General features: G+C 40.2%; 1 protein-coding gene across 1 annotated transcript; it reads left to right on the forward strand.

Annotated features, from left to right (window-relative positions):
• On the forward strand, positions 1-23,793 carry LOC100756278 (zinc finger protein 345). Its single transcript, XM_027433955.2, has 9 exons — positions 1-256; positions 2,114-2,255; positions 6,974-7,066; positions 8,710-8,836; positions 10,604-11,337; positions 13,067-13,160; positions 15,671-15,774; positions 19,259-19,385; positions 20,130-23,793. The coding sequence occupies exons 3-9, from the start codon at positions 7,037-7,039 to the stop codon at positions 21,386-21,388; spliced, it is 2,475 nt and encodes an 824-aa protein (XP_027289756.1). The 5' UTR covers positions 1-256; positions 2,114-2,255; positions 6,974-7,036; the 3' UTR covers positions 21,389-23,793.
• Positions 23,794-24,131: the final 338 nt, after the last annotated feature.

Consider the following 24,131-nt stretch of genomic DNA (forward strand, 5'->3'; position numbering starts at 1 on the left):
ATCTCGTGGATGAGGACAGGGAAGTGGACTGCAGACCCAAAGGCAGAAGTGACAACCGCCCGTTCCCTGTCGTTGCTCGGGGTCCTGCACGGTGGGAGCCGCGCGCTGCAGACCCGGGTGCAGAGGACACGGCGGGTCCGCGGGGACCTGAGACCTCGGGATCCGCGGTGTCCGCGCTCGCGGGGCGGCCTGGGAAAGTCAGCAGTCAGCAGCGCAGTGGCGGGAACCGCAGCCCGGCGGCCCTGGAAGCTCCCAGGTCAGAGGAGCTGCGGGGCTGGGACCCGGGAGGGAGGAAGGAGCGGGGGTGCGAGCGGTTTCTCTGCTGCTCATCAGGAAGCCGGCTCCCAAATTGTGCTGTGGATGTCTTTCCTTTGTCGATAAATTTTAGATCATATGAACTAGACCAATCTTGATTTTTTTCTATCAATCTTCTAGTTGCCAAACTATTCACATAAGAATACTCTAGTAGAATATTTTAATCTGTCTGTTGATATTTGCAAACGCGTTTCTCTTTGCTATGATTGATAGCAAAGAGCTCTTGAAATTCACATTCATCGTGCTAACTTCCTGTTAAGCAACTTACCTATTCAAGACAGGACCTGGGGACTTGGCACCCCCGAGACCTTTTAGATAATAAATAGTGCTCAAAGGAATACTTGCAGATTTAATTGAATCTGAAAATATTTTTTTCGAGCTCCACAGGTGTGGTTGTAAATATTAACATTTAAAAGCAAATCTTTAGTCCCTCATTAATTTCTCGTCTCCGGTCAGGCACTCCGATGTAAATATAGCATTCTGAAAAGTGCCTTTGCCAGGCTTCGTAGCCCAAGCCTTGAATACTAACACTCAGGAGGCAGAGACAGGCTGATCTCAATAATTTCGAGACCAGCCAGGCGTTCGTAGTGAGTTCCAGGACACCCATAACTACATGGTGAGACCCTCTCAAAGGAACAAAAAAGAAAAAGAAGCGTGTCTTCTTACACTGACTTCTTAATGTTACAACTTAGAGTCTGGAAAGCACACTATGCTGCTTCATGGTATCAGATCACAGTATTTTCACAGTTAGAAAAGACAAAAATCAGGTGGTGGTGGCGCAGGTCTTAATCCCATCATTAGAGAGGCAGAGGCAGGTGCATCTCTGAGTTCACTGCCAGCCTGGTCTATCGAGTAAGTTTCAGGATACCCAGGGCTACACAGAGAAACACTGTCTTGAAAAAAGCCAAAAGGAAAAAGAAAAAAAAAAAAAGAGAGATGCAGATGATATTGAAAAAATGATCACTCATTTAGATCAGAAAAATGTCTACATTAATCTTTTCTTTCCTTGGTTCAAGAAAAGCACTCTGTCCATAGACATATGACCAAACTTTTTGTTGTTGTTTTGGTTGTTGTGTTTGCTTTGTTTGAGACCTGAACTCAACAGTGTTGCTCTGCCTGGTCCAAAACTCACCATGCAGAACTGGTTGAACTGGAACAAAGAGAGTTCCACCCACCTCTGTCTCCTGAGGGCTAGGATTAAAGGTGTTCACCAACACGAATGTCCAAACTGTTGTTTATTTTGTGGTCTGTTGACAGTCAGTGTTGTGACTGTGGACTTCTCCCAGGAGGAGAGGCAATGCCTGGACCCTGCCCTGAGGGATTTGTACTGAGACTGGATGTTGCAGAGTTGCAGCAGAATGGTTTCCATGGCAAAGAATTATTTGCTTGCAGTCTCCCTTGCTCCTCCTCAGGTTTCTTGGCAAATTACTCTGCAAGTGTGTGAGCTTTGTGTGAACGAGTCTCACATCCCACAGAATAGAGGGAAATCCTCAAAGGAAAAAAAGAAAAATTTCAAGAATTGTTCTCTCTTCTTTGTGTGTGTCCCTTTGGGCGGTGTGAGGCTTCCAATCATCTTGAGTCTGTGATGAATTCAGAACCTCACTAGTGTACAATGTTCTCATCCCAATCATTCAGTTCCATTTCTGCCCCTGAGATTTGAGGGAACTGTGATTGGATGTGGGATTCAAGTTAAGGTATAACCAAAAATGCTTTCTAATTGTTTTCAGTATTCTGACACTGCAGGAGAATTGGGGAATCATTTGCATAATCCTGTATTTAGTGTTCTCTTCATCTACAGAGCACAGTACTGTGTGAGAGATCCAGGAGCTTCCTGAACAATCTTTCTCATGTGCAGGCTCACTGATCACCCAGATCTGCTCACCTGTGCAGCAGAACAGAGGGGCCTGGAAGGAGAGAGGAGACAGTGGCTAAGGATGCAGGTATGGTGGAGGGATTGGTGAAAGAGGGAGAAGGGATGGAGTGAGTGGGGAAATGGGACCGGAAACCAGTTCAGCCACATTCTGTTTCACTGGAAAGAATTCTAGAGACTTAAACACTGAGAAAGGTCCCCTCACCTTGTTAAAGGTAGGAGAAGGAGTTCTAAGTCAGAATTGACCCTGGGAAGCAAATCAAATTGAATTTCACTCAGCATGTGAGTGATGCTGTCATTCACACCTCATCCTATATTAATTAGTCCCCATGTCAGATTTTAATACATTATGAAATCATGAAAAATAATAGCTCTAGGTCTATTTATTGTGTTTAGAATTTTTTGAGCTTTGGTGCCTGTCGATGGCGGCACTCGCCTTTAATCCCAGCACTCGTGAGGCAGAGGCAGGTGGATCTCTGTGAGTTAGAGGCCAGCCTGGTTTACAAAGCCACACAGAGAAACCCTGTCTCAAAAAACCAAAAAATTAAAAAAAAAAAAAAAAAAGAAGAAGAAGAAGAAGAAGAATTTTTGAGCTTTGGTATTCTAGCACATTTTGTACCTTTTAGTGTTTTTTTTCTCCATTCCTGAAAATAATGACAACAGATTTTTGACAACAGTAGAAGTAAACTGGGCGGTGGTACACGCCTTTAATCCCAGCACTTGGGAGGCGGAGTCAGGAGGATCTCTTGAGTCTAGAGAGTGAGTTCCAGATCAGTCAGGGCTACACAGAGAAACCCTGTCTCAAAAAATCAGATATACATATTTGTATACACATACATACATACATACATACATACATACATACTGGTCAGGGGTCCTAGTGCACACCTTTAATCCCAGCTCTAGGGAGGTGGAGACAGAAATGGGCAGGTGGAGACAGGATCTCAACCCCACTCTGAATATTCTGTATATTAAATTTACATTATCTTACCACCTACAATGTAGGGCTTTTAATATGTACATATTGGCCAGTTTAACTGCTGTTGAACATAATATGTTCCTTTGTAGATTTTTTTTTTTTATAGATTCTGGGTTTTTATCCATTGTAGTATAAATGGGTAGCTAATAAATGTATATGCTGTGTAGGCTGTCTCTCCATACTTTTTTTTTTTTTAGAAATTTTTTATTAAAGATTTCTTTGTTTATTATGCATTCACACACCACAAGAGGGCATCAAATCCCATTATGATGGGTGGTTGCTGGGAATTGTACTCTGGACCTCTGGAAGAACAGCCAGTGCTCTTCACCCCTGAGCCATCTCTCCAGCCGATCTCTTCATACCTTTAATTGTTACCATTTCTCTGGATGCTTTTTAATTTTACACAGTAATATTTGTCTGTGCCTACTGTGGCCAAGCGTTGTCCGGTTGTGTCATGCTTTCAGATCATAGGTGAAGGTCTGTGATTCCTTGCATGGTAGGAGAGATTTGAAACTAAGTTCATGTTTTTATATGCGGATAGATACTTTTCCCAACACCCGTGTTTGAAGAAGCTGTCTAGTATGCAACACATGTGTTATGATAAATCTTTCCGACACCCGCCTGAGTTCTGCCCGCCGAGTTAGGGCCCCAATTAATGCACAGAGACTTATATTAGGTACGAATGCTGCTTGGCCAATGACTAGGATTTCTCATCTGCTCACTCAGTCTTAATTATCATAAATCTATATATTTTATAAGACTTATCTTATTGGACGCCTTCCTTTGGCGTCCTCATCCCCAGGATCACATGGTGGCTCCAAGCAGAGAGCAGGAGGAAGAGCAAAGGGGAAAAGGAACCACTTCCTGCTTGTCCTTGCTTAAATATGAGTCTCCCTGCTATGTCACTTCCTGCCTGGATCACCACTTTTTTACTACATTTCCCAGAATCCTCCTTGACTCCTAGTCCCACCTAACTTGCTGCCTCATTGGCCAAACACTACTTTATTCAACAATCAATAAGATGAACATACACAGAAGTACATTCCCCATCACACATGTTTGTGGTACTTTGATGACATTGATGGGATCATAGCTATTGGAAGGGTTCTGGATCTGCTGCTGTCTTACATTGGGCTGTTTGTCTTTCCCATTCCCATGGTGCTGTTGGTGGCTCTGCAATGTGATTTGGAATCACACTGGGATATCTAGGGCATTGGATCATTTTCTTTGGGCTGCTCTGTATCCAAAGAATTAGTTCATCAATACAGTTTCTACATTTTTCGTTACTATTTCTGTGATGTATATTATGGGAAGTTTAAATGTCATGTTTGAAGTCCAAAAATACTGCAAATATAAAAATTATGTCCCCTTCCTTTTGTGTAAATGATCTTTTTTTTTGAGACGGGGTTTCTCTTTGTAGCTTTGGAGCCCATCCTGGAGGCCTAGTGAGCATTCTTCCTTCCATGTTAGCATGTCTCTTGATGTTGTCCTTTTTCTGCTCATGTTTAGGCAGCCATGTTTGTAAGATTTCATGCATGTAGCGTCTCTGACATTTCTAGGAGACACAATGTCACAGCAAACATCCTGTTCCTCTGGCTCTTACAATACCCTCCCATCCCCCTTCTCAGTGATCCCTGAGCTGAGGTGAAGGAGTTGTGTTGTTTATGTGTCAGTGGGGACTGAGCATCACAAGTCTGCATTTTGATTGATTGCAGTTTTCTGCAACAATCTCTATGTGTTGCTAAAATAACCTTCCTTGATAAAGGGTGAGGACTACATTCATCTGTGAGAATAAGGGTAAATATTTAGAATGCAGATAGGGATTAGACTGATTTAGTAAAGTAGTAGTTGTAGATCCCCTTCTAAGATCCTTGACTTAGGGAAACTGGCTAGGTTTCCTGTACCAGGCATGATTTCCCTGTTGTTGAGAGGGTCTTAATCCAATTAGAAGCCATTGGTTACCACCAAGGTTTGAGTACCACTCTTGCACCCTTAAGGTCATCGTGCAGTGCAGATCATTGTTGTGGTTCACAGGTGTCATAGCTGGGTAGGACTATTGGCTGGCTCCCTCCTTTGGAAGTTTGCACGTTGCCTTCTGGTACCATGAGAGCTAGTCCCCAGGGAGAAGCTTTAAGGTCATAACCATCTCAAGTCTTCTGGATTTTCTTTACAAAGGGCATGGCTTCTTCAACAATAGGGACTCACCTTCTACCTCTCTGAGGCAACCATGGACAACAGCAATAGCCTATAATGACTGAGGAGGATCTTGGACAGCTGTGACCAACAACTTCAAAGCAGGCCTCTCATGCCCGATGTTGGTTGCTTTGTTAGAAAATCTATAGCTCTTTTGAGGCTCATCATCAGCCCAGATGCAGTTCGTTTTCATTCTAAATGTGTATCCATGCAGACTAGATTACGTAATCTAGGCATTTTTTGGTAAATGGATAATGGTGTGACTCCTTGTGATATTTTAGACATCCTTCCTGTTCTTTTACCCTCCTCTGTTTGTATCTGTCCCTTCCCCATAGTTAAATCCCTCCCCCTTGTTTCCATGTCCCCCTTTAGATCACGTGATCCCTGTTACTGCCATCTCTGTTACTTCCCCACACACCACAGTGCTCTCTCTCTTTTTACTCTTGTTGTTGCTGCAGTCACTCCAAGTTGTATACTCACATCTGAAGATTTGGAGCTAGGAATTTCCTATGAGAGAGAACACGCAATGTCTGTTTTTTTCTGGGTCTGAGTTCCCTCACTCAATATGTTCTTATCTGCATCCATCCATTTCCTTGCAAAGCTCATGATTTCAGTTTTCTTTACAGCTGAATCATATTCCATAAGGTGTGTGCACCACACTTTCACTGCCCTTTTGTCAGGTCAAGGACATGCAGATGGTTTCCATTTTGTAGGGATTGTCAATAGAGCAGCAATGTTATGTGGCTGAGCAAGTGTCTCTGCAATAGGATGTTGAGTCCTTTGAGAAAAAGACAAGGAACGGAACAGCTGGGCCACCGTGCTGAATTCATTTAACTTGCGAATTTGCTTATTTCATTGAGGAGTCTCTGTTTTCATTTCCAGAGTGCCTGGATTTTTTTTGTTCATAAAGTTTTTATTCCACATGCTTTTTTTTGTTTTTTGTTTTTTGTTTTTTTTTTTTTTGCTGCTGGTTTTTTTTGTTGCTGGTTGAATTATTGGCAGTATTCCTCTTCCTTCTCTGTGATAATTAGTGCTTTGCTGTCTTGCTCATGGATTACTTCGAAGTTCTCATGTATTTATTTACTCATCTAATGAAATTTATTATTTCCCATGTTCTCATAGATGATTCCCCTGACTCTCCTGTGTATGTTTGGTCTCTAATTTATTATCTGCAGGGCTGCTTTTGTAAAATCAATTTGATTAATTCATGACTTTTAAAACGCACTCGTGCCGAGCGTTGGTAGCGCACGCCTTTAATCCCCGAACTCGGGAGGCAGAGGCAAGCGGATCTCTGTGAGTTCCAGGCCAGCCTGTCCCCAGACGGAGTGCCAGGATAGGCTCCAAAGCTATACAGAGAAACCCTGTCTCGGGGAAAAAAAAAAAAAAAAAAAAAAAAAAAAAAAAAAAAAAAAAAAAAAAAAAAAAAAAAAAAAACGCACTCATGTTTCCATCAATTTTGAGATAGAATTTTTCTTTGCAACAATATTATCGATGTGACGTTCTCTAAGTCTACATATCTTCCCATGCTCTCCTGGCCATTGTATCATGATGTTGTTTCTTGTGTCTTTTCTTGTGGTTTGACATTTCTTTTTCTTTTTGACTCCTTAATATGAAAGGTCAGCAAGCCATGATAGTCATTGTTCCTGAAAGAGAAACTCATAAAAGAGAAACGGAAAGAAATGTCTGATTCTATGGTCAACATGCCCCAGGTCAGTAGTCATGTCTCCTTTATTTATGGAAATGTTATAGTTTGAGATATTGGAAGTCTTTCATTTTCTGCTTCTGACTTTTTTTAACTTTCTCATTTAAAATGTTTTGAATATTCAAAAATATCACATCCTGAAATTTACCAGACCCAAAGCCTATACAACTCAAAGTGCTTTTATACAGTTAATCATTGGGAACAGAAGCTCTGGAGCCTCACATGGAACTTTATAGTTTTAATATCCAATTGTTTGGGGTTTTTTTGGGTTTTTTTGTTTTTTGTTTTTTGTTTTGGTTTTTTGAGACAGGGTTTCTCTGTGGCTTTGGAGGCTGTCCTGGAAATAGCTCTTGTAGACCAGGCTGATTTCAAACTCACAGAGATCCACCTGCCTTTCCCTCCTGAGTGCTGGGATTAAAGAAATGCTTGGCACCACCACTGCCATTGTGTATCTGGTTTTAAATGAGGTTTTGATTCATTTTGAATGGTTTTGGGGGGTTTTTTTTGGGGGGGGGGTTGAGACAAGGTCTCTCTGTACCTTTTGGAGCCTTACCTGGGACTCACTCTATAGAACCAGGTTGACCAGGAACTCACAGAGATCCACCCGTCTCTGCCTCCCAAGGGCAGGGATTAAAAACGTGTGCCACTACCACCCAGCATAATCATTTATTTATTCTTACTTCATGTGCATTGGTGTTTTGCCTGCATGTATGTCTGTGTGAGGATGTCAGATCTTGGAATTAGACAGTTGTGAACCACTAGGTGGGTGCTGGGAATTGAACCAGGGTCCTGGAAGAGCAGTCAGTGCTCTTAACTACTGAACCATCTCTCCAGCCCCTTGGATGGATTTTTATAATGTGAAAGATAAGAATCTAATATAATTCTCAGAATTTAATATAATCATTTTCTCGAAGGAAATCTATGTCACTCCCAAATGCACTCACAGTTCCTACACTTACATATACATGCTGAACTGTAACTTACATGTACCTGCTGAGCTGTAACTTAAACATTATTTGATGTGTTTTTGGGCTACCCTCAATTTTTATAAGTCTTTGTGAGTGAAATATTCTTCAAAACGTCTGAAGTTGTTGTTTGTGTGAGTCAGCTTCTGACTATTTTTAGAAAAAATTGGATTCTATGAAATGTGGCTAATGCTGACTTTTCTCACTGCTTGGAAGTGGCCCAGTATTGTCAGGAAATTAATTCTACAGACTATTTGATCTTGTATATTAACATTAAAATTTGTAGTACCCAGTGTCACACTCAATGTTACTGTGGGAAAAATCCCAAACTCTTTGACTATCCAGAAGTACGGCTCAGTGCTTAGCTATGAATCTCTGCTTCGGCTTCCATCAGCTACTGGGTCAAGGCTCTTCTATGATGGCATTTAATGTAGTCATCAACCTCATCATAGGGGAAGGGCATTTAAGGTAGCCTCTACACTATTACTTAGATTCTTAGTTGGAGTCATCCTTGTGGATCCCTAGACACTTCCCTGATGTCAGATGTTAGAACATTCATTGTACAGTGTGGCTGTATAGAAATCATCTTTTTCAGTGATTGCATCCCCAATTTCCTTAACTCTCCTTATAGCCAGAAAAGCATCCTGCCTAGTGTCACGTGATCAAGCTCTGCCTTTTGTTTCAGGGCCTATCAACATTCAGGGATGTGACTGTGGACATCTCCCAAAAGGAGAAGGAATGCTTGGGCTCTGCTCAGAGGGCTTTGTACATTGATGTGATGTTAGAGAATTACAACAACCTAGTCTCTGTAGGTGAGAACATTTTGCTTATAGAATTCCTAACTCAAGCTTTGTATGGACAAACTTTATAGATTGTGAACTCTCTGTTAGGCTGTCTTGGAAACAGCAAGAGACTAGGGAGTGCATGGTAGTAAAAGCGTTCTTTTTCTTGGTATTTGGTATTGTTTTTGCTTTTACGTTTTTCATTTTAGAGCTGTCATGTACCCTTCATGTTAGTTCCACATGTATTCAGAAACTAAGTAGCACATAGTATTTGCACCCCTATCTTTAAAAGCACACTGCCATTACACCTAACATTATTTTTTGTTTTGTTTTGTTTTTTTCCGAGACAGGGTTTCTCTGTGGCTTTGGAGGCTGCCCTGGAAGTAGCTCTTGTAGACCAGGCTGGTCTCGAACTCACAGAGATACACCTCGAATGCTGGGATTCGAATGCCCATCCTGACATTGTTTTAACTGTGAGAAAAATTAAGATGTGGGAACTTAAAATCTCCCTCAATACATTAAAGATTCTGATAGGAAATAGAAATTGGGAAATCATTCCTGTATTCTTTTATATTCTCTTCATGTAATGAGCTCAGTACTGTGTTAGATATCTGTATTTTTTCTAAAAATTCTAGCATGGATCATGGGCTACCTCCCAGAACACATGTATTATTATATGCAAGGCACCTGTCTGAAGCAAATAAGATTGTTCTGGAATGTGGAGAGGAGAGAGTAGCTGCAACCAGGGTGGGCTACTGAATGAGCAGGACAACAATGAGAGAGAAAGCAAGAGCTGAGAATGTTGTTTTGCTTTATTCAATTCCAATTGAAAGAATTTCTGATCATTTAAATTAGTGTAGTGTCCTGGCCCCAGGATGCATGTGGCCTGTGGAAAATGTTAGAAGACATTGTGCCTTATTGCACATGAATTCTGGTGACAGTGCTTGTACAAAAATGCAATTTTGTTTCAGTATGTTGAAATTAGATTGGAATAATTTTACCAATTATAGGCCTAATGTGAAGTAGGATTGTTATGTATTTGCCTACCTGCATGTATGTCAATGGTGGATTGAAATAAGCAGTAGCTTTTTGTGATAGCCCTGCCTCAAATGGTCTTGAGCACCAGTTGTCAGTGTTGGTAATGTGACAACCTGTAATCCATTTGCTGTCGTTGTGGTGACCCCCAACCATAAAATTATTTTGAGTGCTACTTCTTGACAAATTTTGCTACTAAGTGAAGTCTCAGTTCCTAAGGTCATCGGAAATATGTGTTTTATAGATGGTCACAACCCACAGGCTGAGAACTGATGATCTAGAGCCTCAGACATCTGGCAGAATCCTTGATTTTGCATCCATTACTTTTGAAGAATCTTAAGTGAATTATTTTTTTTGGGGGGGGGGAACCTTTTGTTTTCAGTAAGCCTTAGATCTTAAAAGGCATTGGGTCTTCTGAACTATAATCTTCATCGCTGTTCATTAGTAAGTACAAAAACTGTACCTGGGATTGGATTATATTCTTCTTCAACAATTTCTGAGAAAAAAAAAAGTTTAAAAGTACAGAAATGTATTCTGAATATATTCAGTCAGCGATTATTTGTTTCCAGTTACTTGAAGGCTATCACTCTATTTTTGTGACAATCATATAATGATAGTGAAAGGATAAGGTTAACTATTGTGAGCTCTATTCTAAGTTGTTGCTGGTTAAATTATCTTAAGAAAGAACTTAGGCAGAAAGTCATTTATCAAATGTTTATTGTTGGAACAAGCCCTATTAATCTGAATTTTTCTCATTTTCAGAGAACTATTGCAAATGTGATCCTGTCCATCACCATGTGAAGACTGAAACGGAGTCTTGTCAGTGTAATGAGCTTGGCAAAGTGCTTCATGACCCCTCCTCATGTGCACTTTATAGAACAAGTGAACCTACAGAAAACTCCAATAACTACACATGCAGTAATCCCAGGGATGCCTCTGTTGACTCATCAAACCCAGACAGACATGAAAGCATGCACACTAGAGAAGAAGCTTGCCAATCTAAAAACTGTGAGAGACCTTTAAATTTGTGTTCCAACATGACTCAAGATCAGAGAGTCTACACTGCAAAGAAAGACCACAGGCAGAGAGACTATGATGACTATTTCACCTCTGCGTACAGACTCATGCAGCAAACAATCTGTATTAGAGAGAAGCAACACCAGTGTAAGGAATGTGGAAAATCCTTCAGTACTGCCTCAAACCTCAGTGTACATCGGAGAATTCATACTGGAAAGAAACCCTACAAGTGCACTTTTTGTGAAAAATCCTTTACCCAGCGTTCAACCCTTAAAATCCATCAAAGGCTTCATACTGGGGAGAAACCTTACAAATGCAAAGAATGTGGAAAGTCTTTTCGTCAGTTGTCAGGATTTAAGAGCCATCAGAAATTGCATACTGGAGAGAAGCCTTATAAAGGCAAAGAATATGGAAAGTCCTTTATTGAAAAGTCAAGTCTTAAAGGGCATTCCAGAATCCATACTGGAGGGAAATGGGAGGTATGTGACAGATCCTCCCCTCTGAACTCAACTCTTAGAGCACATCAGAAAATGAATACCAGAGAGAAACCTTGCAGATGTAGGGAATGGGACAAATCCTTCACCTGTAATTCATGTTTTAGAACACAGCAGAGGGTTCACAGTGGAGAGAGACATTCCAGTAGTAAGGAATGTGACAAGTCTTACTAGGTGCTCCTAACTCAGAGCACGTCAGAAAGTTCATATTGGAGAGAAACATACTATTGTAGATAATGTGACGTAGCAGTTCTCTGGAATTCTCTGCTTACCAGTATACATAATAGAACCATAAAGATAAGACACTTGAATGCCTTTAATGAAGGTCTAAATCTTAGGAAAATATCACAGAGTTTACATTAAAATTAAGCTCTGCAACATAACTGGGAAGTGTTTTGGTTTGGTTTGGTTTGGTTTTGCTTTTTTTTCCCCCTGTGTATGGTGGCATAGCATGCAAATATTTCTGTACACTGCATGTCTGCTTTGTGCCTGAGAAAGCAGAGGCGAGAAGAGGGCATCAGGCCCCCTGAAGATGGATTATCAGAAAATTGTGAGCTGCTAAGTGTGTTGGGACTTGAACCCTCCAATGCTCTTGACCACTAAGCTCTATCTCCTGCCCTTGGAGAATGCTATAATAAAAACATTTATCTTTATCAGCATCCAAAAATTCATAATACTGCCAAGCAAGGTGATGTACACCTTTAATGCAAGCATTTAGGAGAGAGAGATAGGAAGATCTCTTGAGTCACAGGCCATATTGGTCTACATAGTTAGTTTCAGGACAGTCAGGACTACATAAACTGTCCCAGTAACAACAACAAAAAGTCATAATGAGCACAAAACGAATTAACAAAAAAAAAGTGACAAAACACTCTCATTTTGTACATCATAAAACTCGTAGTTCTGAAGAACCATATAAAAATATACCGTGTATATATGAACTCCATGTGTTGCTGTTCATTGTAAATTCCAATCCTAAAACGCATTCATTTGGGTAAATCCTTTCCCTGGTTCTGAAATTGTAGACATAAAAAGAATTCATCATGAAAGAAACAAGAAAATGCTCTAATAAAGCTTCCCCTTTTGTTTACCATAAGAATCTTCATTCTAGAGTCGAACCTTAAAAGTGCAAGAAGGTGAGAAACTGTAAAGGCGTTGGCTGTGCATGTGACATCACAGACATGCTTACATACAGCTTACAAAACCCAAAGGCTTTCTACAGAGAGTGAATGTTACAGACTTGCAGCAGTCTGTTTTCTGTGGGTGAGAAGAGTTTGCTTGCAGTCTCCCTTGCTGCTCCTGAGTGTTTCTTGGCAAATTAACCTGCAAGTGTGTGAGCTTTGTGTGAATGAGTCTCACAGGGTGACAAAGAAAATCTACATGAAATGTTCTCTCTTCTTCCTGTGTGTCCCTTGGGAAGTGAAAGCTTCCATCATCTTGGATCTATGATAAATTCAGAATGTCACTAGGGTATGATATTCTCATCCCAATCATTCAGTTCCATTTCTGCCCCTGAGATTTGATGGAGATTTGATTGGAAGTGGCCTTCCAGTTACACTAACTGAAAATGAATACTTCTAAATATTTTCTGACACTGCATGACAATTGGGGGATCATTTGTATAATCCTGTAGTTAGTGTTCTCTTCATCTGCTGAGCACAGTACTGTGTGAGAAATCCAGGGGTTTCCTGAACAATCTGTTTCTCATGTGCAGGGCTCACTGATCACCCAGACCTACTCACCTGTGCAGCAGAACAGAGGCACCTGGAAGGTGGAGAGAGAGGAGGAGACAGTGGCTAAGGATGCAGGTATGGTGGAGGGATTTTTGAAGAGTTGGAAAGGGGTTCAAATGAATGTGCAAGTGGGACTGGAAATCAGTTTTGCCACATTCTGTTTCACTAGAAATAATTCTAGAAACCTCTACTTCATAAAATCTCATTATCCTGATGTAGAATACCTATAATAGGTGTGAAGCAAAGGTATGTGGAAAGGGATGGTTCTACAAAAGACGTGGTACTGGGAGGCAAATAGAATTTTATGTGAGTATGCGTGTGAGTAACACTGCCCATATTTGTTCACATCACAGATCATGTCTTCATGCCAATATTAAAAGTTTTCATTTCTATTATTTTAACATATTATTTAAAAGGATGAAAATTAATACCTCTAGGTTTATTTATTTTCAGAATTTTTGTGCTTTGTTATTCTACCACATTATCTTAGGTTAATGTCTCCATTCCTGAAAGGGATACCAACAGAATTTTGATAAGAATCAGGAAATATTTACAGATTATTAAACTCAGTCTAAACTGGTTTCCAATGGATGTCTCTTATTGTCTGTGGTCATGACAATTCCATTTGGTTTCAAATGCTGTAATTATAGTATATTGTGAGATCACCTGTAAATTCGATCCTCTTAGTATTTTCTGGCTCTTTGCCATTTCTTGGTATTCTCAGGATTACTTTCTGTAAAATATGGAAATAGGATTGTGATAGGAATTGCTTGGAGTCTTAGAGAAGACAGCCCTTCTTCTAGGTTGTCTTGTGTTTGAAAAGAACATGAAGCAACAGGTCAGTTTTCACCTTTGTTTTTTTAAAGATTTATTTATTTTATACACAGTGTTCTGCCTGCAAGTATGTCTGCAGGTCAGAAGAGGGCACCGATGTTTTTTTCTTTTTTTTATTTAAAGTCTTTAATTACTACTCATATTTACATATCCATCCCCCCATTCCCTCGACCTCTTATCCTCCCATGTTCCCCACCAACCCCACCCCCAACCCACTCCCCAACTCATCCCCAGGGATAGTGAGGCCCTCCACCAGGGACCTTCAAAGTCAGTCATATCATCTGGGGGAGGGCCAAGGACCTCCTTGCTGTATCTGGACTGCAATAGTATCCCTTCTTAGGGAATAGAGTCCCAAAGTCCATTTGTGCTCTGGGGATAAAGACTGGCTCCACTGTTAGAGGTCCCATAGACTGTCTTGGCCTCCTAGCTGGCACCCACATTCAGAGGGCCTGGTTTGGTCCAATGCTGTTTCTGCAGCTTTATTACTAGGGTCTCCATGCTGTCAGTAGGTCAGGTCAACTGTTTCTGCAGGTTTCTGCAGCACCGTCTTGGCTCCTTTGCTCATCCCTCCTCCCTCTCCACAACTGGATTCCAGAAGTATGGTTCAGGGGCACCAGATCTTAACCAATGGTTGTGAGCCACCATGTGGTTGCTGGGAATTGAACTCTGTCCCTTCTCCATCCCTCCCCATTTTTCCATTTCTGCCGGCAGATCATTTATTCCCTGTTACTCCATCTCTGCTGCTCCTGCACACCCCACCGTCATCTGTTGTTACTTTTCTGGTTACTGCAGTCACTCCAGGTTGTAGACTCAAATGTAAAGATTTGGAGCTAGGAACTTCCTATGAGAGAGATCATGCAATGTCTGTCTTTCTTGTTCGGGTTAACTCATTCAGTATGTTCTTTTCTACATCCATCCATTTATTTGCAAAGCTCGTGATTTCAGGTTTTTTTTTTTTTACAGCTGAATCATATTCCATAGTGTAAATGTACCACATTTTCACTATCAATTTGTCACTTGGAGGACCTTTAGGTAGGTTACTTTTTATAGCTATTGTGAGTAAAGCAGTGATTAACATTGCCAAGGACACATCTGTGGAGTAGGATGTTGAGTCCTTTGACCATATACCAAGGAATGGAACAGCTAGGTTATATGCTGAATTTATTTAACTTGAGAGTTTGTTTATTTAATTGAGGATTTTTCATATTGATTTCCAGAGTGGCTAGATATTTTGTTGCTAGGGTTTTTACTCACTATCCCTTTGTTTTTGGTGTTGTGACAGGTTGGGTTATTGGGGTTGCTTTTTTTTTTCATTCTGTATGAGAATTAGTGGTTTGCCATCTTCCCATTTCTCCTATGTTTATCTATTCTTCAAATGAAATTCATTATTTCCCATGTTATAATGTATAATTCCTCTGATTCTCCTGTGTAAATATTTTCTCAAATTTATTATGTGCTTGCTGCTTTGGGGAATAAGATTGTCCAATGTTAATTCATGACTGTCTTCAAATGCACGTAAGTCTCCATCAATTTTAAGAGAGGATTATTCTGGGTGCAACAACATGTATGGTTGACAGTGATTTTTCTCCATAAATTTTAAATATGGTTCCATGCTTCCTTGGCTTTGAAACCACTGACCAGGTACCTAGTAATATTCTGTGTCTTGGGTGTTTCCATGTCATTTGACATTGTTATTTAAAAGCCTTCCTTACTAATTTTTGCTTTTCCCTTTTAACTCCTTTATATGAAAGGGCAGCAAGACATCAATTTAGCAAGCCGTCTATTGTTCCTGAAAGAGAAACTCAACCAAGAGAAACAACATGAAATGGCTGATTCTACAGGACATACGTCCCAGGTCATTGGTCATGTCAGTTATGTTTTCTGGAAATGTTTTATTTGGAGGCATTGAGAGCCTTTAATTTTGTGCTTCTGGTACTTTTTAGAGTAGTCATTGTGAACAGAAGCTCTGGAGCCTCATGTGAGATTTTATATTTTCACTCCTGAATATATTTTGTTGTGATTATCTACTACCCAAAACCAAAGGGGAAAAAAATGACAGAATTAGAAGTAAAAAAACCATTTAGCTTTATATCCTTTTTCATAGCTGGTGCTCGTTATCTGCATTGAGTCCTTCCTCAACCTTGGTTTTTGTCTTTTTCTTTTTTTTAAATTTTACTTTTTATTTGAATTAGAAACAAGATTGTTTTACATGTCAATCCCAGTTCGCTATTCCTCCCCTCCTCCCCTCCTAATTAAAACCCTACCTATCACATATCCTTTCTGCTCCCCAGGGAGGGTTAACCCTTCCACAGGGGGTCATCAGAGTCTGTCATATTCTTTGGGATAGGGCCTAGGCCCTCCCCCATGTGTCTTGGCTCAGGGAGTATCCCTCTATGTGGAATGGGCTCCCAAAGACCACACCTATGCTAGGGATAAGTACTGAACTACTACAGGAGGTCCCATAGATATCTGAGGTTTCCTCACTGAAACCCACGTTCCTGGGGTCTGGATCAGTCCCATGCTGGTTTCCCAGCTATCAGTCTTGGGACCAAGAGCTTCCTTTTGTTCAGGTCAGCTGTTTCTGTGGGTTTCACCAGCCTGGTCTGGACCCCTTAGCTCATCACTCATCCTTCTCTGCAAGTGGATTCCAGTTCACTTCAGTGAATACCTGTGGGTGTCTGCTTCTACTTCCACCAGCTGCGGGATGAAGGCTCTAGGATGGCATATAAGTCAGTCATCAATCTTTTTATTTCTTCCTCAACCCAGGAATTGTGCAATTGGGCGTTATTTGATTTCCATGTGTTTGGAGGTTTTCTGCGATTCATGTTGTTGTTGAATTCTAACTTTAAAGCATGGTGGTCTGATAAGATACAGGGGGTTATTTAATTTTCTTGTACCTGTTGAGGTTTGCTATATTACCAGTTATGTGATCAGAGAAGGTTCCATGTGGCGCTGAGAAGAAGGTATATTCTTCTGTGTTTGGATGGAATGTTCTACAGATGTCTGTTAAGCCCAATTGGGCCATAACTTCTATTATTTGCTTTGTTTCTTTGTTAAGGTTCTGTCTGGTGTTCCTGTCCAGTGTTGAGAGTGGGGTGTTGAAGTCTTCTCTTCTGCTATAAGTGTGTGTGGTTTTATGTGTGATTTGAGTTTTAGTAATGTTTCTTTTACAAACGTGAATGCCTTTGTATTTGGGGCATAAATGTTCAGAAATGAGATTTCGTCCTGATAGATTTCTCCTGTGATGAGTAAGAAGTGACCTCCTTCATCTCTTTTGATTGATTTTAGTTTAAAGTCCAATTTGTTGGATATTAGGATTGCTACCCCGACTTGTTTCTTGGGTCCATTTGATTAGAAAATCTTTTCCCAACCTTTAATTCTTAGAAGTTGAGGTGTGTTTTTGTATGCAGCAGAAGGATGGATTCTGTCTTCTTATCCATTCTGCTATCCTGTGTCTTTTTATAGGCGAGTTAAGATGATTAATATTGAGAGATATTAATGGCCATTGATTGTTCATATTGTTCATTCTTTTTTTTTTTTTTTTGGATTTGGTGGTGGTAGTAAAATTATGTGTGGGCTTCCATCCTATTTTTCTTTTGGCTGTTGGTAAAGTGGGATTATCTGTTGCCTATATTTTTCTGGTTGTAGTTCACTTCCTTAGGTTGCAGTTTTCCTTCCAGAACTTTCTGTAGGGCTGGAATGGTGGATATCTATTGTTTGTATCTGGTTTTGTCATGAATATCTTGTTTTCTTCATCTATATTGATTGAAAGCTTTGCTGGGTATAGTTGTCTGGGCTGGAATCCATGGTCTCTTAGTATAGATAGAATATCTATCCAGGACCTTCTGGCTTTCAGAGTTTCCATGGAAAAGTCAGGTGTAATTCTGATAGGTTTGCCTTCATATGTTACTTGACCCTTTTCCTTTGCTGCTCTTAATATTTTCTCTTTATTCTGTATGTTTGGGGTATTGATTATTATATGGTGATCTGTAGGCTTGTTATTAACCTTTCTTGTTCTCTTTTCTCTATGTTCTACTGTGGCCACATATGCATTGGTTCCATAAACACAAAGCATGGGCTACATTCTGCCTATGAGGGAAGACATGATTTCTGACACTGTATGGCCTCTCTTTATATTGCACATTCTAAATCCATACATTCTCCTTCACATTTTATTATGTTTTTCTCTTTAGCTGACTATCCATTCATTATTCTGTTTTCATTACCCTTTCATTTGCTGCTGGGTGTTCAGTTTGATTCTAGTACTTTGCTCTGCTGAATAGGCAGCAGTAAACATGGGAGTAAATGTCGCTATAGTGGACTGTGAAGTTTTCTGGGTATACGCCCTGGAGTGAAAGGCCTAGAGTCATATTTAGTTCTATCTGTAAGTTTTGAATAATCTTCATGCTGATTTCCATTTGAGTTCATTAATCTGTTTCCCCACTCACATATGCAGCAAAACAGCGGTTTATAAGTGTTCCTTTCTTGTCATCCTCTCTAACATTTGTGGTCAGATTGGTTGATGACAGTCATTCTTCCGGGGATGAGGCGGTATATCAAAATATTATTAGTTTACATTTCCACTATGGCACTTTAGGAATCCTGACCACGTTTTGCAAAATTTACAAGCCATTTGTTTCTGTCTTTGTAAAAGTATCTATTCACTTCATTTCCCCATTTGTTGATTGGCAGTTTCATGCATGTCCTTGGAATTTAATTCGTGTAATTCTCAGTGAATTCTAGGTATGAGCTGCTATTCAAAGTGTCGCTGGTACAGATTGTCTCCCATTCTGGTGGTGTCTGTGTGCTCTGCTGACTGTTTCCATTGACAAGCAGAAACTGTATTTTCATGTAGTCCCATGTGTTGATGCTTTGGTCAGTTTCTGTGCTGTTGGTGTTCTTTCTAATCCAGAAGTCATTGTCCATCCCAGTGTCCTCCTGAGTAGTCCCTATGTCTTGTAGTTTCTCTGTTTCTGGTTTTTAGTAAGGTTTTGAGTCATTGTAGCATTATCTGTAGGTACAGTATTTAAAAGCACATTTCCTCATCACATATTTTCCTTCTGAGACATATATACTCTTATCCCTCATGACACAAACACAGCATTCATAACAGACAGACATGTCTAGACCTCAATTGTATTTCTTGCATTATGTATATTTCTTGTCAGAATATTGTGTCATCTTATTTTCACAGGATTAGAACATTCATTATAGAGTGTGACTGTGTTAGAAATCATTGTTTTGAGTAATGGTCTTCACTCATCAACATCCCTAATTGCTTAAATCTCCTTATTGTCCAAAATGAACTCTTTCCAGTAAAACTGTATTTTTTGTTTCAGGGTCTGTTGACATTCAGGGAAGTGACTGTGGACTTCTCCCAGGAGGAGTGGGAACTCATGGACTCTGCTCAGAGGGCTCTGTACATTGATGTGATGCTGGAGAATTATAACAACCTTGTCTTTGTGGGTGAGAACGTTTGGCTTGTACTGACTCAAAGGTTGTGAACTCTGTTAAACTATCAGGAAAATGAGAGGAATCAAGGCAAAGTTTGGTAGTAGGAAAGAACTTTTTCATGGTATCTGAAAAAGAAAAATAAGCCCTTTGATTCTTTTAAGTAGGCCTTTAATATTAAAATGAACAGTACTCTGGCCAGGTGGTGGTGGCGCACGCCTTTAATCCCAGCACTCGGGAGGCAGAGGCAGGTGGATCTCTGTGAGTTCAAGACCAGCGGGGTCTACAAGAGCTAGTTCCAGGTCAGCCTCCAAAGCCACAGAGAAACCCTGTCTCAAAAAACCAAAAAAAAATAAAATAAAATAAAATAGAATAAAATGAACAGTACTCTTCATGGTTGTTCATTAGTAGGTACAAACACTGTGAACCTGGGATGGCATTAAGCTCTTTCTTCTCCATCAATTTCTGAGAAAAAAAAACATAAAAATAGAAACGTATTCTAAATATAATCAATGACTGAACACCATCTCAAAGCTAAGTACTGATTCTCTAATCATTTGTTTCATCTCCCTCAAAAGTTATTACTGCTTTTTGTGAAAATCCATATAATTAAAGTGAAAGAAAAAGTTCAACTACTACGAGCTTTATTCAGAATAGTTGCTGGTGACTTATATTATGAGAGAACTTAGGGAAACAGTCATTTATCAAATGTTTAATCTTGGGGCAAGCCCTATTAATATGACTTCTACTCATTTTCAGGGAACTATTGCAAATCCGATCCTGTCCATCAGCATGTGAAGACTGAAAAGGAGTCTTGTCAGTGTAATGAGCTTGGCAAAGTCCTTCATGACCCCTCCACATGTGCACTTTATAGAACAAGTGAAACTACAGAAAACTCCAATGACTACACATGCAGTAATCACAGGGATGCCTCTGTTGACTCATCAAACCCAGACAGACATGAAAGCATGCACACTGGAGAAGGGACTTGCCGATCTACAGACTGTGAGAGACCTTTAAATTTGTGTTTCAACATTACTCAAGATCTAAGACTGTACACTGCAAAGAAAGAGCACAGGCAGGGAGAATATGATGACTATTTCAGCTCTACATTTGATCTTTGGCAACAATCAATCTACATAGGAAGAAAACCACACCAGTTTGGTAAATTTGATAAATGCTTCAATACCACCTCAAGCCTCACTTTACATCAGAGAATTCATAGTGGAGAAAAACCCTATAAGTGTAGTGTTTGTGACAAATCCTTTACCTGGTTCTCAAATCTTGAAAGACATCAGAGAGTTCATACTGGAGAAAAGCCTTATAAATGTGGGGTGTGTGGCAAATCCTTTAATGTGAACTCAAGTCTTGAAAGACATCAGAGAGTTCATACTGGAGAAAAGCCTTATAAATGTGGAGTATGTGGCAAATCCTTTAATGTGAACTCAAGTCTTAAAATGCATCAGAAAACTCACACTGGGGAGAAACCTTACAAATGTAGGGAATGTGACAAATCCTTTACCCAGAATGCACATCTTAAAAGACATCAGAGAGTTCATACTGGAGAGAAACCTTACAGATGTCAGGAATGTGACAAGTCTTTTACTAAGTGCTCAACTCTTCAAGCACATCAGAAAATTCATACTAAAGAGAAAACCTATAAATGCAAAGCCTGTGACATATCCTTTACCCAGTATTCAAATCTAAGAAAACACCAAAGAGTTCATCCTAAAGAGAGACCTTACTTCTGTAAGGAATGTGGCAAATTTTTTACTAGCAACTCGTATCTTAAAATACATCAGAAAATTCATACTGGAGAGAAACCTTACAAATGCAAAGAGTGTGGCAAATCCTTCACCCAATGTTCAACTCTTAGAGCACATTACAGAGTTCATACTCGAGAAAGACCTTGCATGTGTAAGGAATGTGGCAAATCTTTTACTAAGTCCTCAATTCTTCGAGCACATCAGAAAATTCATACTGAAGAGAAAAATACTGATGTAAACAAAATGACATAGCACTATTATCTTGTGTTCTCTGCTTATAAATCGTAACAGTATACATAAAAGAAACAAAGATTAGAAACTTGTAAAAGCCTTTAAAGGTTTAAATCTTGAAAAGTATCAGAGTTTGTATTAAATTAAAATTCTGCAATTCTGTGTGAAAATCTTTTTAAAAAAAACATCTGACTGCTTGTGTGTCTGTACATTATATGTATGCTTCCTGCCTGTGGAATCCAAAAGAGAGTATCAGATCCTCTCAAGCTGGAGGTAAAGGCAATTGTGAGCTGCTGAATGTGCTGGCAACTGACACCTGGCTCTCTAGAAGAGCAGGCAGTACTCTGAACCACAAAACCACCCATGGGAAAAACTATAATAAAAACATTTATCTTGTTCAATATCCTAAATTTCATAGTAATGCCAGGCATGATGATTGTAGTGCTTCGAAAGAAAATGATCACCAAAGGGTGTGGCACTCTTAGGTAGTATGGCTTTGTTGGAGTAGGTGTGGTCTCTTTGGAGGAAGTATCACTATGGAGGTTGTCTTTGAGGTCTCATTTGCTCAAAATACCACCCAGTGTCTGAGTCCACTTCCTTTTGCCTTTGGATCAAGATCTAAGGACACTCACCTCCAGGACCACCTCTGACTGCATGCTGCCTTGCTTCTCCCCATGACGATAATGGACTAAAGCTCAGAACTATTAAGTGAGCCATCCTTATTAAATGCGTCCCTTTGTAAGAGTTGCCATGGTTATAGGGTCTCTTAACAGCAATAGAAACCCTAAGATAGAAGTTGGGCCCAGGCACTTTGGTATTGATGGGAGAGGCCTGAGTATGTTTTTGTTTGAAGGAATATAGACCTCAGGACTGTGGGCTGGGAAAACAGTTATCTGCTTGAAGTGCTGACTAATGGAGCATCCTACTAGAAGCATGGAAGTCAGTGGTACTGTGGAAAAGAGTGTTAGTGTGGGGCCTAGAGATTGTTCTGGTGATATTTTGGTGAAGAATAAGGATGCCTTTTGCCCTTGTCCAAAGGGTCTGCCTAGGGGTAAACGAGTTTTGATTAATTCTGTTGGCAGGAGAAATCTCAAAACAGCCTAGTATTGACTCTGTCTTGTGGTTGTTAATGGTAACTGTACTGAAGATTTATAAAAGGATCAAGCTGGACAAGAAAGAAAAAAATACAGGATGTAGGACAATTTGAGAAAAGCAGTACCTGGTATGGATTTAAATTTTGTGTCCAGGGAGATAAACAGCTTAAGAAATGGAACAAAGGGAGTAGTGACCTCAGGGCAAGATCCCACCCAGATAAGTTTCTAACTTGTGAAAAGGTATTAAAGAAGAGCTTGGAGCCAGTTATAGTGATGCACGCCTTTAATCCCAGCACAGGGATGGCAGAGGCAGGCAGATCTCTGAGTTTGATGCCAGCCTGGTCTACAGGGCAAGTTCCAGAAGAGCCACCCTTAGGCAGTGAAGAAAACTATGAAATACAGAAAGCTGGTAAAGACATAATTTAAAGACCCGGACATGTTCCAGCCCCAGTAAGCAAGAGAATGAGGCACATTTACCCTAGTAGTTCTGGCTTCAAGGGTAGAAGAAAGTTGTGGAAACCTCCTCTACTGAGGAAAGCTACTGAGGCCAGGCCGTGTCGGGGGCGTCCCTGAATGGAGGACCAGAGAGGTAATTGTGTGAAGCTGTAAAGGAGAAGCTTGGATTGCCATGGAGACCCTAAGATGTTAGAGATGCCAGAGTCATGTGATACCTGCTGAGGAAAGCTGCCAACAGGGAGTGGAACCATCCCAAGAGAAAGAAGTGTGTTGCAGTTAACAAAACTGCAGGGAGTTGGAGCTCTGAAGAGCATTTTGAGATCAGATGTGGAAATGCAGAGTTTAGAGTTTGATCTTGTTTTGGTCCAGTATTTCCTTACTATGCTCCCTTCTCTGTGTTTTAGAATGACACGACATGCTCCGTGCCATTATATGTTGGAAATATTTGATCTGTTTTTTTTTTTTTTTTATTTTCATTGTATAGGGGATCACAGTGAAAGAGATTACATGACTCTCAGAAGAAACCTTGGACTTTTAAACATTGTTTTTGAGATTGTGATCGACTTTGGGGTCTTTTGAAGATGCGCTGGATGAATTTTTCCATTATGATATAGCTATAAGCCTTTGGGGGCCAAAGAGTGGAATGTGGTATTTTGAAGGAAAATGGCCCCTAAAGTGAGTGTGACTTTTAGGAGGTGTGGCCTTGTTGGAGTAGGTGTGGCCTGTTGGCAGAAGGGTGTCACTGGGGTGGTGAGCTTTGAAGTCTTTTGTGCAAGCCATACCCAATAAGATCATTCACTCCTGTTGCCTTTGGATTGTTAAAAGGCAGCTTACTCCATTTTCTTTTAAATTAAACAGATTTTGATCATGTCCTTAGCTAGAGGTTAAGGTTTTTTTAAAGTGGTTCTCCCTCAATAACATTGTGAATTGCACATTGCAAATGGTTTCCATTGTTCTGAGAATTGACTGACCATAAGATGTTTTATGGTATGTTAACTCTCTGACCATCAACCCATAACACATATCTTTCCCTTGGTCATAAAAATAACTGCAAAATTCTACTTTTTTTTTTTTTTTTTTTTTTTGGTTTTTCAAGACAGGGTTTCTCTGTGGCTTTGGAGGCTGTCCTGGAACTAGCTCTTGTAGACCAGGCTGGTCTTGAACTCACAGTGATCTGCCTGCCTCTGCCTCCCAAGTGCTGGGATTAAAGGCGT

Source organism: Cricetulus griseus, chromosome 9 (genome assembly GCF_003668045.3).
Source record: "Cricetulus griseus strain 17A/GY chromosome 9, alternate assembly CriGri-PICRH-1.0, whole genome shotgun sequence".
In the NCBI taxonomy this organism is placed as follows: Eukaryota; Metazoa; Chordata; class Mammalia; order Rodentia; family Cricetidae; genus Cricetulus; species Cricetulus griseus.